Source organism: Elephantulus edwardii, unplaced genomic scaffold (assembly GCF_000299155.1).
Source record: "Elephantulus edwardii isolate Elephantulus edwardi_28Jun2011 unplaced genomic scaffold, EleEdw1.0 scaffold00158, whole genome shotgun sequence".
Classification (NCBI taxonomy): domain Eukaryota; kingdom Metazoa; phylum Chordata; class Mammalia; order Macroscelidea; family Macroscelididae; genus Elephantulus; species Elephantulus edwardii.
The window spans coordinates 1,009,067-1,024,384 of record NW_006399908.1 but is presented as its reverse complement, the minus strand read 5'-3'; the positions used below and the strand labels follow the sequence as shown (position 1 = coordinate 1,024,384).

Below are 15,318 nucleotides of genomic sequence, written 5' to 3'. Positions count from 1 at the left end.
CTTGATGACACATAACAATAAAAACATTACATTGATTTATTCTTAAAGCAGTAAATCTTATTATTAAATTGGCAATCTCCTCCTGTGTGATTAACTGTCTCTTTTCAGTCATACTTGACTCGACAACACCTGACAACCACAACAACAACCAGAAGAAGATGGAAGATGTTTATAGCTTCTTCACCAGCAACTGGGAGATAAATCAGGAGTGGAAGCTCACAGGTGATGTGAATGACTGGAAAAACCAGAAATTTATTCTTTTACCATTTAGGAGTTTGAAAGTCTAAATTCTAAGAGAAGTTTCTAGAAGAAAGCTTCCTCTCTCTGTGTCTTCTAGTAGCAAGAGCTTCCTGGGACAGGGACTTGGCCCAAAGAACACACATCCCTTGGCTCTTTCTTGGTGGTACTTGCCCCCAATTTTCTGCTCTCTTCTCTCTCCTTCGATGCTTTATAAAACAAGAAGTGATGGTAGCCATACACCAGAGAAATTCCCTCTAAACACCATCAACACTGCGATGTGATTAAGGGTATCTCATGGGAGCTCTGGTGGCCTACCGGCAAGAAGCTGTACTGCAATCCAAAGGCACACGGTTCAAATCCACCACCTGTGGGTAGGTGGGAGAAGGATGGTCAATCTCCTCTATGCGATTAACTGCCTCTGAAACCTGCTGGAGGGTCAGCCGTGGGTCAGTCCCGACTCAATAACACACAACAACAACATGAAAACCAGGTGCAGGTGGCAATTACTTTATTTTGGGCTGTCATAGTCTACAGTGAACCTCCATGAGCCATTTGCCTGTTTCACAGACCATGCAGAGCTGTTTTACAGATAATTTGTTGGTATCAACACTCCAGCCTTTAGCACGTCTTTAATCATGGCAATTTGGGTTGGTTGGTTTTTTTGTGGGTTTTTTTGTTTTGTTTTGTTTTTTATCTACTGGATATCCTAGCCTGCTTCTAATTAACAACTTTGGGCAATTTTAATGGTTCCCATTTGGCGTGTTCAATCAGCACCAGCCTCAGAGCATGTCTACGTGCCCTCAGTTTTACAATATCTGGTAGTGTTCCCCAGTTAGAAATAATATCCATACCAATAATACATTCTGGTAAAGAAGATACAACTACTTCATATAATTGATGTTGTTTTGTATCATAGAGTCGAAACTGACCCTTAGCTGACCCTCTGGAGGGTTTTCAGAGGCAGTTAATCATATGGGAGCAGATTGCCCATCTTTCTCCCATAGAGCGGCTGGTGGCCTCCAACCATATGCCCTCAGGATTTCAATGCAGCTTCTTACCACTATCTATTTATATTTTCCCATTCTCGTTTAGACTTTCACCTTGGTCCCATCAATTGCTGCATTTTTATATCTTAAATTCCCCTAAAGGAATGTAATGTTAAGTCCCTTCAAGATTTTTTGAGTAAGGTTGAGGATTACAGTACATTGGGCTTCTATTAAAGTATGTTGTTACTATGTGCCTTCGAGTCACCTGAGACTCATAGAGACCCTATGTACAGAGCCCTAAACCCTATTCTATCCTTCCAATCTTATTGTCTCTGACACACTTATCTCAATTACCCCAATCACTGAATCAATCCATCTCCTCCAGGGTCTTCCTCTCCTGCACTGTTCCTCCACCCTCCCAAGCATGACGTCCCCTCTCCAAGGACTGGTCCCTCCTTGAAACATGTCCAAAGTATGTCAGATGAAGCTTCAGAATATTTGCTTCCAAGAAGCACCATGGTTTAAACCTCACTAGGACAAACCTGTTCATTCTCTTAGCAGTCCATGGTATATTCAATACTATTCTCCAACACCACAGCTCAAAGGCATCAATTCTTCTTCTATCATCCCTAGTCATTGTCCAGTTTCTGATGCACAGCAAGTGGTTGCAAAGACCATGGCTTGTATCAGGCACACCATAGTTTCCAGACTGACATCATTGTTCATCAGTACTTTAGAGAGGTCTCTGACAGCAGACTTTCCCAACACAATACATCTTTTAATTTCCTGGCTGCTGGTGCCAGGAGTGTAGAGTTTGGAGCCAAGCAAACTAAAGCTGTTTACAATCTCAATCTCTTTACCATATATCACGATGGTGCCAAGCGCCCATTAGTTAAAATCTTTGTTTTCTTGATATTGAGCCTCAATCCATATTGAAGGTTGTAGTCCTTGACCTTCTGTAACAAGTGCTTCAGGTCGCCCTCAGTTTCAGTAAGCTGGGGTGTGCCATCTGCATAACACAGAGATGATGTCACATTTCTCCTTATAGAGCCCAGCCTCCCAGATTATCTGTTCTGCATATAGATTGAAAGGGTATGGAGATAGGGCACATCCCTAGCGTACATCCTTCCCAATTTTGAACCATGCAGTGTTCCCTTGCTCAGTTCTGACTACTGCCTCCTGGTCCAAGAATAGGTTTGGCATCAGCACGATCAAGTCTTCTGGAATTCCCATTCTTTTCAGAGTTAACCAGTTTGTTGTGGTCCACACAACCCACATCAGAGTATAGCTTGTCACAATACTCTATTTTAATCATTTCAATTTCTACTGGTTCTGTTGTGATGTCACCTCTTTCATTTCTTATTCAAGTTATGTGTGACTTTTCTTTCTTTTCTTTTGTAAAGTTTCCCAGTGTTTTCTCTATTTTGTTGATCCTTTTGAAGAGTTAGCAGTATGTCTTGTTGATATTTCCAATTCTTGGCTCACTGATTTAAACCCTTGTCCTTATTATTTCCTTTCATCTAGAGGCTGTGGGATTAGTTTGTTGTTCCTTTTCTGTTTGCTTTGGTCTCTCCTCCTCCTCCTCCTCCTCCTCCTCCTCCTCCCCTCCTTCTCTTCCTCCTCCTTCTCTTCCTCTTCCTCCTCCTCCTTCTCCTCCTCTTTCTCCTCCTCATCCTCCTGCTTGATTATTCCTATGAATTCACTCCTTCTGACTGCCTTGGCTGTATCCCAAAGATTTGGTATGTTGTATCTAATTTTTCATCCATCTCCCATTGTCCCCTCCTTTGATCTGATAGCTTATATCTGAAGCTTATGGTGTGACCAGTGTCTCTTCAGTTCAGTGACAATGTTTCCAAGCGAAGATGATGTGTCCTGTAGAGTTGGTGTGTAGATAGGTTTTTTTCCCTTGGCCCGAGGGCTGCAAGCCTGAGGGCCTAAACAGATCGCGCGCTGCAGCCTTGGGGACTCCACGTTTACCTGGAATGTGGTGAATGATTTTAGGACCCTTGCTGCCCTTCTTCTATGCCTAAGGTGCGTCTGATACAGGCCATGGTCTTTGCTATCACTTGTTATGCATCAGAGAGTTGGACAGTGACTAAGGAGGACAGAAGGAGAATTGATGCCTTTGAGCTGTGGTGCTGGAGAAAAGTTTTGAGGGTACCACGGACTGCTAGGAAAACAAACAGATTCATCCTGGAAAGGGTCAAACTGGGCTGTTCCTTGGAGGCAAGGATTCTACGGCTCCATCTAACATACTTTGGACATGTTGCAAGGAGGAACAGGTCCTTGGAGAGGGACATCATGCTTGGTAGGGTGGAGGGACAGCGCAGAAGGGGAAGGCCCCCCTATGAGGTGGATTGATTCAGTGACTGGGGTAATCGGGATGGGTGTATCGGAGACGCTGAGATTGGCGTGGGATAGAGCAGAGTTTTGGGATGTTGTACATAGGGTCGCTATGAGTTGCAAGTGACTTGACGGCACATAACAACAACAACATCTAATTTTTGTGCATTTCAAGGCATATCCCCCCCCCCATTTATAGCCCAATAGTGCTCAAGCAAGATATTATTTAGCTTCCATATTAGTGCTCTTTTTATCACTCTTGTTAATTTCTAGTATTTTGACATTGTGATCTAAGAAGATATTTTATATTATTTCACTATTTTTCAATTTGATGCTTGCTTTGTGTTCTAACATGGAGCCAATTCGAAAGAATGTACTTGTGTGCTGGAGAAGGAAGTAAATTGTGTGCTTGGTTTTTATTTTGAGGGGGGGGGGCGTGAAGTACCTGAATACATCTTTGAGTTTTAGTTGGCTAATTGTATAGTTTTATTCTTTCATGTTATTGTTGAGTTTCTTTTGAGATGACCTGTTCTTTGGTGGCAATGGTGTGTTGAAGTCTCCTGCTATCATTGTGATGTAGTCTGTTTCTTTCTTCAAACCTGTTAAGGTATGTTTTAGGTATTTTTCAGGTCTATCATTTGGTACATAGATACTAACTTAGGTTATGTCCTTTTGTTCTTTTGAGATTTTAATAATTATATAACTTCTTTCCTTAGTTCTTATGGTGGTTTTCACTCTCAAGTCAATTTTTTCAGAGATTAGTATTATCACTCCTGCTTTTATGTGGATGCTATCCATTTGCTTGGTATGGTTTTTTCCCCCCACCCTTTGATTTTTAGTTTATCTTTCTCTTCATTTCTTAGATGTGTTTCTTTTAGGAAATATATTGATGAACTTTTAAAAAAAATCCATTGTAATATTCCCTCCCCCCTAATTAATATGTGTAAGCCGTTCGTATTTAGTGTGATTATTGACAGGCTAGGTTTTACCATTGCTATTTTGCTGTATTTCTTTTTTCTGTTGTTTCTGGTTACTTTAGTTCATCCACTTTACATTCCTGCTTCTGTGTGAAGTACTTCACTTATATTTCTGATAGAGTTGGTCTTGTTATCACAAATTCCTTAAGTTCCTGAATGTCTAAAAATGACTTTAATTTCTCCTACATAGTCAATGGAAGACTTTTCAGGGTACAGTATTCTTGGCTGCCAATTGTTTTCTTTCTGTATATGCCATCTCATTGTCTTCTTTCTCTCATGGTTTCTGCTGGCAGTTCAGAGCTTAATCTAATTGGTTCTCCTTTGCAGGTGACTAATTTTTTTTCTTGCATTGTTTTCAGTATTCTATCCTTGTCTTTGACTTTGGATAATTTAAATATGATATGTTTTGATGTTTTTATTCTGAGGTCTAGCCCATTTGGATTTCTCAGAGCTTCTTTCTTTTTTCCCTTTGTTGTGTGCCTTTAAATCAGATTCAGTTGGCACAGGAGGAGGTTGTCCATCCTTCTCCAAAAGAGCATCTGGTGGATTCAAACAGGGCACCTTAGGGATTACAGCACAGTTTCTTGCCAGTACATCACCAGAGCTCCCTTTCCCAGAGCTTCTTGAATGTGGATTTCCTCATTCTTTATGATACATGACAAGTTTTCTAGTACCTATTTCACAACTTTTTCAGTGCTCCTTCCCCCACCCCGCCGTAATCTGGAATTAAAATCACATGTACACTGTTTCATTTTGTGTCATGCCACATGGTTCTTAAGTTTTCTTAACTTTCCTTCCATTTTTTTCTCCCTTCTAATAAGTTGTCATTGATGTTCTTATCTTTAGTCTCTGTTCCATCTTCTCTCCTTCTCCCCACCCTCCACCCCCAATATGTGGCTGACTCTAAAAGGAATGGGAATCCCAGAACACTTTAATTTGCTTATGTGAAACTTATACTTGGGGCAGGAGGCAGTCATCAGAATAGATCAAGGAAACACTGCATAGTTCAAAATTGGGAAGGTTGTGCACCAAGGACGTGTCCTATCACCATATCTTTACAATTTATATGTGGAACAGATTATCCATGAAGCTAGGCTCTATAAGGAGAAATGTGGCATCAGGATTGGAGGAAGACTCATCAACAATCTGCATTATGCAGATGACACATCCTGCTTGCTGAAACTGAGGAGGACCTGAAGCGTTTGCTACAGAGGGTCAAGGTCTGCAGCCTTCAATATGCATTGAAGCTCAATACCAAGAAAACAAAGATTCTCACCACTGGGCCAATTGGCAGCATTATAATAGATGGTTAATAGAAGAGATTGAGATTATTAACAGCTTCCATTTGTTTGGCTCTACAATCAACACCCAGTACTAGCAGTCAGGACATTAAAAGATGTATTGCCTTGGGAAAGTCTGCTGTCAGAGACCTCTCCAAAGTACTGAAGAGCAATGATGTCAGTCTGGACCAAGGTGCACCTGATCCAGGCCATGGTCTTTGCATTACTTGCTATGCATCAGAAAGCTGGACAATGGCTAGGGATGATAGAAGGAGAATTGATGCCTTTGAGCTGTGATGGTGGAGAAAATTATTGAATATACCATATACTGCTAGGAGAACAAATAGGTTCATCCCAGAGAGGGTGTGACTAGGCTGCTCTTCGGAGGCAAGGATTCTTAAGCTCTATCTGACATACTTTGGACATGTTGCAAGGAGGGACCAGTGCTTGGAGAGGAATGTCATGCTGGGAGTATGGAGGGACAGCACAGTAAAGGAAGACCCTGGATGAGATGGATTGATTCAGTGGCTGGGGATATGGGGGCAGGAGTGTCCGAGACAATAAGATTGGTACAGGATAAAGTAGGGTTTATGGCTTTTTTACATAGGGTTGCTATGAGTCGCAGGCGACTCAACAGCACATAATAACAACAATATTTTGGAGATTTCTGCAATATCCGTCCAGTTATTGTGACTTGTAGTTTCATGTTTTTCTATTATTTCTGGTACTGTGTTGGTTGTGCCTTTTCTGTTTTGTATTAATTTTTAAAAAAAATTCTTTTACCTCTTTATTTATGGTTTCATTTCTCTCTTCCATTATTTGTAACTTCTTTGATATCAATTCGTTGAACTCCACAAAGGTGTATACCTCTGCCTTCTTTTCTTTGAGTTATCTACTGGGTCAGCTGTTTTTGGAGAAGACTTGTTTTATTTTTTCATATGTTGAAACTTACTACTATTTCCTTGACATTATGTAGGTTTCTTCTTGGTATAGATGAGGTAGCTCCTGTGGTGACGATGTGAGTAGTTGCCAGTTCCATATTTTTAGGATGTCACTTTCCTGAGTGCACTTTTCTTGGCATATCTCAGTTGAAGCTGCAATAGCTCGTGGGCATATATGGGAGGCCTTTGACCAGCTCACTCCTGGGGGGGGGGAGCAGCTTCCCCAATAACAATAGTAGCAGCAGCAACAACAACAGAAATGGCAGAGGTGCAAGAGCAGAGGCCACAGTCAGAAGGAGGCTGAAAGGTCCATGGAGGTTGGATGTGCACAGGGATAGAATGGACTCACAGGCCACTTTCAGGTCACTTCCCTCTCTGCATGCTAGTCGCAGGAGGTAGATAGGCAGATGAGAACAGGGTGGGCCCATGAATGTCGAGATGTGAGCTGGACTCACTGGTGGCCCAAGACGCACTTCTCTAACTGCTGGTTCTACAAACAAAGTTTTGAAAGATGTAAGAAGCATCAAAAGAAGATGGGAAGTAGGGAACTCTGGTAGCCTAGTGGCAAGAAGCTGCACTACAATCTTGAAGGCTCACAGTTCAAATCCACCAGATGCTCTGCTGGAGTAGGAGGGGCAATCTCCTCCTGTGCCAATAGGATCTGATTCAATGGTACACAACAAGAAAAGGGGGAGGAAAAAAAAAAAGATGAGAGGAATACACAGAGTTACTTTCCCAGAATAATTAGTTGACATGGAACCATTACAAAATGTATCATAAGATCAAGAATACAGGTAATGAAAGAAGAAAGTCAAGCATTGGCAAAAACCAAAGCAAACCAAAACAAAAATCCACAAAAATCCCCCCAAAACCCAGCCCCAGGAGTTGATGGAATACCAATTCATATGTTTCAACTAACAGATGTAACCCTGGATGTGCTCCCAACTAGGTGCCAAGAAATCTGGTTCTACCTGGCCAACTTACTGGAAGAGATCCATATTTGTTCTGATTTCCATAAAAGGTGATCCAAAAGAATGTGGGAATTATCAAACAATATAATTAATAGCATTGTTGTTGTGTTGTTGTTAAGTGCTGTAGGCGACTCATAGCGACCCTATGAACGAAGGTCCTCAACAGTTGTGTGACTTTCATCCTTTCTCCATATTAATGGCCTATGCAAGTATAATCTAGCTGAAGATGATTGAAAAAATGGTAGAGCAATGTATTGACACAAAACTGCCAAAAATTTAAGCTGGAGTCAGAAAAGACCGTGACAGATGTGATATCTTGTTGATGTCGAATGGATCTCGTCTGAGATCAGAAAACATGAAAAAAAAGAGGTTTATTTGTATTTTATTGACTATGCAAACATTGAGAAGTTCAATTGCAGGATGTTTGATTATGCATATATGAAACCTATAAGTAGATCAAGAGGCTAGAGTCTGAATTGAACAAGGAAACACAGTGTGGTTTTAAAATCAGGAAAGCTGGACTGAGAAAAAAATCAGGTAGGCTGTGCATCAGGGTTGTATCCTTTCTCCACACCCTTTTTTTTAAAAAAAAATTTTTATTGTTTTTCATACAGTAATTTATTTACATTGTATTCCATACATTTCTCGTTTATATTGTGTTTCATATAACTGAACCCCATATTTCTCATATGTGTTTCATATAACTTAATCCCATATAATTAATTACCATTGATCTATGCTTATTATTATTACACCTTGTTTTCGAATCCCCATTGAATCTTTTCCATCCCCCCACCCTCCTTCCAATGCACTCAGTAAACTCTGCTATTCTAGTGATTCTCACCCATCCCCTTTTTTCTGGTCCTTTCTGCCTTTCCTCTTCCTCTTTTGGACATTTATATCAGTGCTAGAGAAGAGTATTGAATGGGCTGCTAAGAGAACAAACAGGTCCATCCTGGAAAGGGTAAAACCAGGCTGCTCCTTGGAGGAAAGGATTCTGAAGCTCCATCTAACATACTCTCAGCATGTTGCAAGGAGGGACTAGTCCTTTGAGTATAATATCATGCTTGGAAAGGTAGAGGGATAGTGCAAGAGAGAAAGACCACAGATGAGATGGATGGTCTCAATACTTAGGTAATGGAGATAGGTGTGTCAGAGACAATGAAATTGGTTCAAGATAGAGCAGGATTCAGAGCTATTGTTCAGAGCTTTTGTACATAGGGTTGCTATGAGGCAGCATCAACTCAACAACACTTAACAACAAACACTAGTTATCCTTTTATTTTTACAATAATGGTCTTATGCAGTATTTGTCTTTATGAAACTGAGTTCACTCAGCATAATGTTCTCTAGACTCTTCTATATTATACAGTATTTTATAAAATCATTACTCCTTAGTGTTCCATAGTATTCTATTGTTTGTATGTATCACAATTTCTCAACCCATTCATCTGGTGATGAGAATTTGGACTGTTTTCATATTCTTGCTATTGTGAAAGCACTGCTATGAACATAGGTGTACATATCTCTATTTTTGTCTCAGTTCTAATTCTCTTGAGGTATATTCCCAGCAGTGCAATAGCAGGATCATATGTGATTTTTAAAAATTAATTTTAAAAATGAATTTTAATGAAAGTTTATAGACTTTGGATTTCCATTCATTCAAAGTCACACTTTTCTCCCTGCCCAACCTCCCACCCCACTTCTCTCTTGAGGGATATATGGTTAGGTATTATTGCTTTGACAGGAGTACAGAATGAAGACTGCATAGTGGAGTGGACTTGGGGGTAGGGATTGTGTAACAATGAAAGAATTTTTCTTTTATTCTTCATACCCATTTTGTTTGCTGTTCTTGTTATGTGCCGTGAGTCAACTACGTCTCAAGACCCTATGAACAATGCATCTAAACTGTGTCCTTTCCTTTGTCTTCCTCATCATCTCTAGTATACCTGAGTCCATTGTTCCAGTCACTGAGCCCATCCATCTTGTACAGGGTTTTCCTTTCTAGCCATTCATCTGTTGAGGGCAATTTTGGTTGTTTCCATCTCTTTCCTATTGTGAATAGTGTTGCAATAACTTACAGCTGTACGTGTAGCTCTTAATGCTGTAGCTCTTACTTCTAAGCCTAGTACTACAGTTGTTGTTGTGGTAGTGTACTGCATGCAGAGTCAGAACCGACACAAAAACCCTCCAGTGGGTTTTCAGAAGCAGTAATTACCCTAGAAGAGATTGCCCATTCTTCTTCCGAGGAGCACCTGGTGGATTTGAACCTCATGCCTTTGGGATTGCAGCACAGATCTTGACACTTGACCTCCAGAGCTCCAGTACAATGAAAAGTTATTTGTCTCTACTATACAACAACAAGGTATTACAAATAATCTAGAGGGAGTTTAAAGTCTAAGAGGGGATGTTTGTTGATTATATGCAAATACTTTGAGCTCTGGGGGCCTAGTGGCGACAAAGCTGTGCTGTGATCCAAAACATACATGAAAAAGAAAAGTGCAAGTCTCCAGAGTAAACATTTGAGGCTTGGGAAATCAAAGAGGCTAACCCTTGACGTGAACCCCAGCTCTAGAAAGCCTCACCTTCTCGCCTCCCCTCAACTTAAGTGACGTCGACGTGGGCGTGACGTAACCCCGCTGAGGCGGGGCCACCAAGGGCGGGGCCACGTTGGCATGGTGCGCGGGGGAGCGGGGCCACGGCGTGGGCGTGGTCACGGTGGGGCGGGCATGCTGGGGGCGTGACCGGGCTCGGGGAGGCGTGGCCACGGCTGGCTGGGATGCCGTTAGCATGCCTGGTGCGGCGGGGCGGGATCACGGCATGGGCTTGGTCACGGCCAGAGGGCGTATTGGGGGTAAGGAGGGACTGGGACAAGGGGGCGTGGCCACGGGGAGCTGGCAGGCAGGGGGCGTGGTGAGCGGGGAGGCGTGGCTACTGTAAACTGGGGTGCGGGCGACATGTCGTGTGCGGCGGGGAGGGATCACGGCGTGGGCGTGGTCACGGCCGGAGGGCGTACAGGGGGTGCGGCGGGGCGGGGCGTGCAGGGCGCGGAGGCAGGGGCTGTGTAGCGCGCTGTGTGCGTCGCACTCTCGCCAGGCGGCTGCGGCGGCGGCGGAGCATATTAGGTCTGAATGTCTGCGCTGCCAGCCGTCCCGGACGAGGGGCCCCCGGAGCAGGGCGTGTCGGACCCGCCGCACGCAGGCTTCGTGCTGGGGCTGGACGTGGGCAGCTCGGTAATCCGCTGCCACGTCTATGACCGGGCAGCGCGGATCTGCGGTTCCAGTGAGCAGAAGGTGACCCGGGGAGCGCACGTCGGGGTGTCGTGGCGGGTCTGGGGATCGAGTCCCGCGAGCGGCGGGTGGGCGGATCTGCAGCACCCGTGGGCCCTCGGTCCCGAGCTGTGCTCCGCACCGCTGGGTCCGCGGGTTCGCTGCCCAGGCGCCCTGCACCTGCTCGCCTTTCCCGCGATCCTGAGGGCAGGAGGGGGCCCAGCGTGTCCCTCTCCCCGCCTCTTGTCCTTCTCCCCTGAACAGTCTGTCTCCTGTCCCATCTTAGCCCGGGTGTCACTGAGATGACTCCCAGGGCAGGTTGCGTGCAGCCAGGCTACAACATGGTTTGTAACTATTGTTTTATTCTTCTGCAATTCTTCGTAAACCTATAACCCTCCACATTCTCACTTTGCAAATCTTAATAAGATTTAAATGCGTTTATTTCTGAGTTGTCATTCTTGCTACTGGTCCGAGTGCTGCTTTTGCAAGGATACCTTATTCTCTCTTATATGAGTGACACTGAGCAAGTTTTGGAACGTCTGCTGCCAAGACATTCCTCTATCCTTTGAGAATTCATATATCTTGTTCTGTTTTCGGAAAGCCTGCCAAGTAACTGGCTTGTTACTAGCATTGAGCATCTAATAGTATGGAACAACAGCACAAATCGCTAATGATTTTTCTTTTCTCATTTTAATGACGCATTGATTTTTATTTTTTGTTTAATTTTTGTGTGAGTGTGCCGTCAAATCAGATCTGACTGGTACAGGAGGAGATTGTCCCTCTTTCCCCGGCAGAGCATCTGGTGGATTCGAACCGTGAACCTCTGGGATTGTAGTTGCAGCTCCTTGCCACTAGGCCACCAGAGCTCCCCTGACGCATTGATTTTTTTTTTAATTTTTAAAAATAATTTTAATGAACATTTACAGAGATTTTGGATTTCCATTCATTCATTGCTGCACTTCTCTCCCCGCCCAGCCCTCCCCCGACGCATTGATTTTTAACACAGTTGTCAGCAGACTTGTTTTTAGAATTTTGTTTTGTTTTGGGGCTAACTTCTCTGGAGGTTGAATCCACGAGAAAGGGGGGGGGGGGAATCCACTGTATACAAGCCTTGGAAAAACCAACAGAGAGTCAGCTTTGAATGGATAATAACTCAGTGCCCTTGAGTTTGAGGTTTTGTTTTTTTTTTTTTTTTCGTTTCTTGCGACAGAATGTTGCCCTGCCTTTTCTTGGGAAGCAAATGGCCAAGTGTTTTTGTACCCTGCCAGGTGCTACATTGGTTCAGACCATTAACCTTTATGTTAGCAGAAGATCAGGCAACTGTTGCACCATTAAGGCTCTTTCTGGATAATGTTGTTCTGTATAGTGGAAGGAAACGACCCTCCAGAGGGTTTTCAGAGGCTGTAAATCTCGCAAATGGCGATTGTTAAGCTATAGCTCAGGGTGCCTGGTGGACTTGAACTGCATGCCTTTTGGTTAGGACAGGAAATTCTTACCTTAGAGCCCTCCTTAGAGGCAAGGGTAGGGAGCCTCTCTTACACTTTGGGCATGATGCTGTGAGAGGCTATTCCATGGAGAGGGACATCTTGCTTGGAAAGGTAGAAGGTCATTGAAAGAGAAGAAGACCCTGAACCAGGTGGATTGACAGGTGTCTCTTGCAGTGGCCCAAGTGTGTCGTGGATGATGAACTATGGTGCAGGATGGGACAGGGGTCATATTGTTGTCTTAAATTGATGGCACCTAACGACACAAAACCATCAGAACACCCATTTGGGTAAGAGTATTCTTATTTGCTCTTCTTTCTGAACATCATTTTATGTTAAAAATAATAGGGACTTGCTTCTCAGCCTATTGTCTAAGGTCAAGTATAAAAGCAGTAGGGAGGACAGGGGCCATCAGTTACATGAGTCATTCCCAGCACTGGACTCCTCATTTTCTTACCATTCCAGTGAGTTTTTCCTGCATCAGTTACTCAGAAGCAGGTCTAGGCAGGGTGCAAGTAAGTAGTGACTACGTTGGTCATTTGTTCTGAGTGGACAGTAGTTGTTACGTGCCTTCATAGCAACCCTATGCATGAAAGCTCTAAACCCTGCCCTATCCTGAACCAATCTCACTGTCTCCGACACACCTCGCCCCATTATCTCAGCTGCTATGTCTCATCCAGGGTCTTCCTCTCTTGCACTGTCCCTCCACCCTTCCAAGCATAATTTCCTTCTTCAAGGACTGGTCCCTCCTGGCAACACGCTCAGAGTAGACAGTAGATTTCCCTAACAGGTTTGGGTTCAGGACAGTACACCAGAACTGAAGCAATTCTTTGGCGCTTCTCTGTTAGCTGGGCAGAAGCATGACACATCCACTCATCAGTCCCCACACTCCTGTTCACTACTTGTACCTTAGAAAGCAGATGAAAGGGAGACACTGTTCCCCCCAGACAAAGGGCACCTTATATGTCTAGTCAACTTTATCACAAACATGGTATTTTGCCAACAGTCTTCCTTATCATTCTAGACACAGAGTATCTTCAGAAGTTTTTGTTGGGTCTTAGGTCAGCATTTACAGAACAAATTAGTAACGATTTGTGTAGAAAATGTTCCTAACATCTAAGTCCCCTGTAATGTTCAGCACTCTCCCCATTTTTACTCTCTCTTTGTCAGATTTCCAAGGCTCCCTGATTTTCATCTTTGTTTTGGCAAATATTATCCTTTTGTTTTTGAGTCATTGATAAGGAACAGATTTCCTCTAAAGTGTTTTTTTGGGGGCCTATTGAGGAACCTTCGGCAAGAAAGGTTGTGTCATCTGCATAATGCAGGTTGTTAATGAGTCTTCCTGCATTCCTGATGCCACATTCCTCCTCATAGAGCCCAGCCTCCCTGATGATCTGTTCTGCATATAGATTGTAAAGGTATGGAGACAGTATGCTTCCCTAGTGTACCTTGTATTTGAACCATGCAGTGTTTCCTTCCTCTGTTCTGAGGACTGCTTCTGGTCCAAGTGTATGTTTTGCATAAGCACAATCAAGTATTCTGGTATTCCCATTCCTCTCAGAGTCAGCCACAGCTTGTTATGATTCACACAGTCAAATGCCTTTGTGTAGTTAATGAAACACAGATAGACCTGAGGCATTTGATGCAGAAGGTCAAGGATTGCAGCTTTCAGTATGGATTGAAGCCTAACACAAGAAAACAGATTTCTCACCACTGAACCTATTGGCAGCATCATGATAGATTGTGAAAATATGGATATTAACAAGTTATTCAGTTAACAGTTTCAGCTTGCTTGGATCTGCAACCAGCACTCTTGGTACCAGCAGCCAGGAAATCAAAAGATGAATTTCACTGGGAAAGTCTGCTGTCATGGATCTCTCCAGAGTGATGAAGAGCAGTGATGTCAATCTAGAGACTAACAAGCGCCTGATCCAGGCCATTGTCTTTGCAATTACTTATTATGCATTGGCAAGCTGGACCATGATGAAGATGATAGAAGAATTGATGCCGCATGGACTGCTAAGAGAACAAACAGGTCATTCCTGGAGAGAGCAAGTCCTGGAGAGGCAAGGATTGTGAAGCTCCATCTGATATACTTTGGGCATGTTGCAAGGAGGAACCAGTACTTGGGAGGGTGGAGGGACAGCGTATGAGAGGAAGACCCTGGATGAGATGGATTTATTCAGTGACTAGGGTAATGGAGGTAGGTGTGTCAGAGACAATGAAACTGGCTTAAGATAGAGCAGGGTTCAGGGCTTTTGTCCGTAGGGTTGCTGTGAGTTGGAGTCGACTCAATGGCACATAACAACAACAGGAGTCTTTGGGAGCTCTGTTGGCCTTGTGATGAGCAGCTGTGCTGCAATCCCAAAGCCTCACAGTTTGAATCTATCAGTTGTTCCTAATGAGAAAAATGATCTCTCCTCCCTCATGATCACCTGGCACTGAAAACCCACCAGACGGTCAGCCATGGGTCGGTACCACCTAGACAGTAAACAAGAGCCTTGTTGGAGGGCTGTGTAACATACTCTGTTAACAGAAAGGTTAGCAGTTGGAAATCCATTGGTGGTTCACCGAGTCACCATTGACTTGCCAGCAGTCAGTTGGGTCTGTTATTTTTGTTATGTTTGGTTTGTTATGTGCTAGGCTCCTCAAAACTTTTTTTAAGGTCATTTTTTGAATTTATTAATTAATTGATTGCTTCATTTATTAATAAATAGCATTCAGTTTATTACAAATATTTAGTATTGGCTTCCCATATTTCCCCCCTTTTGTTTTTATCATAATTATGTTATCATCTAGATGAGCATCCTTTATACACAAACAAATT

The 15,318-nt window shown here is 43.3% G+C and overlaps 1 protein-coding gene across 1 annotated transcript in view; it reads left to right on the top strand.

Moving 5' to 3' along the window:
- Nucleotides 1-10,869: 10,869 nt before the first annotated feature.
- LOC102846030 (putative glycerol kinase 5-like) overlaps nucleotides 10,870-15,318 on the top strand; it is a 92,212-nt gene continuing 87,763 nt past the window's right edge. The window contains exon 1 of the mRNA XM_006895114.1: nucleotides 10,870-11,031. Within this exon, the coding sequence (XP_006895176.1) occupies nucleotides 10,870-11,031 (162 nt within the window). The remainder of the gene's footprint in view (nucleotides 11,032-15,318) is intronic.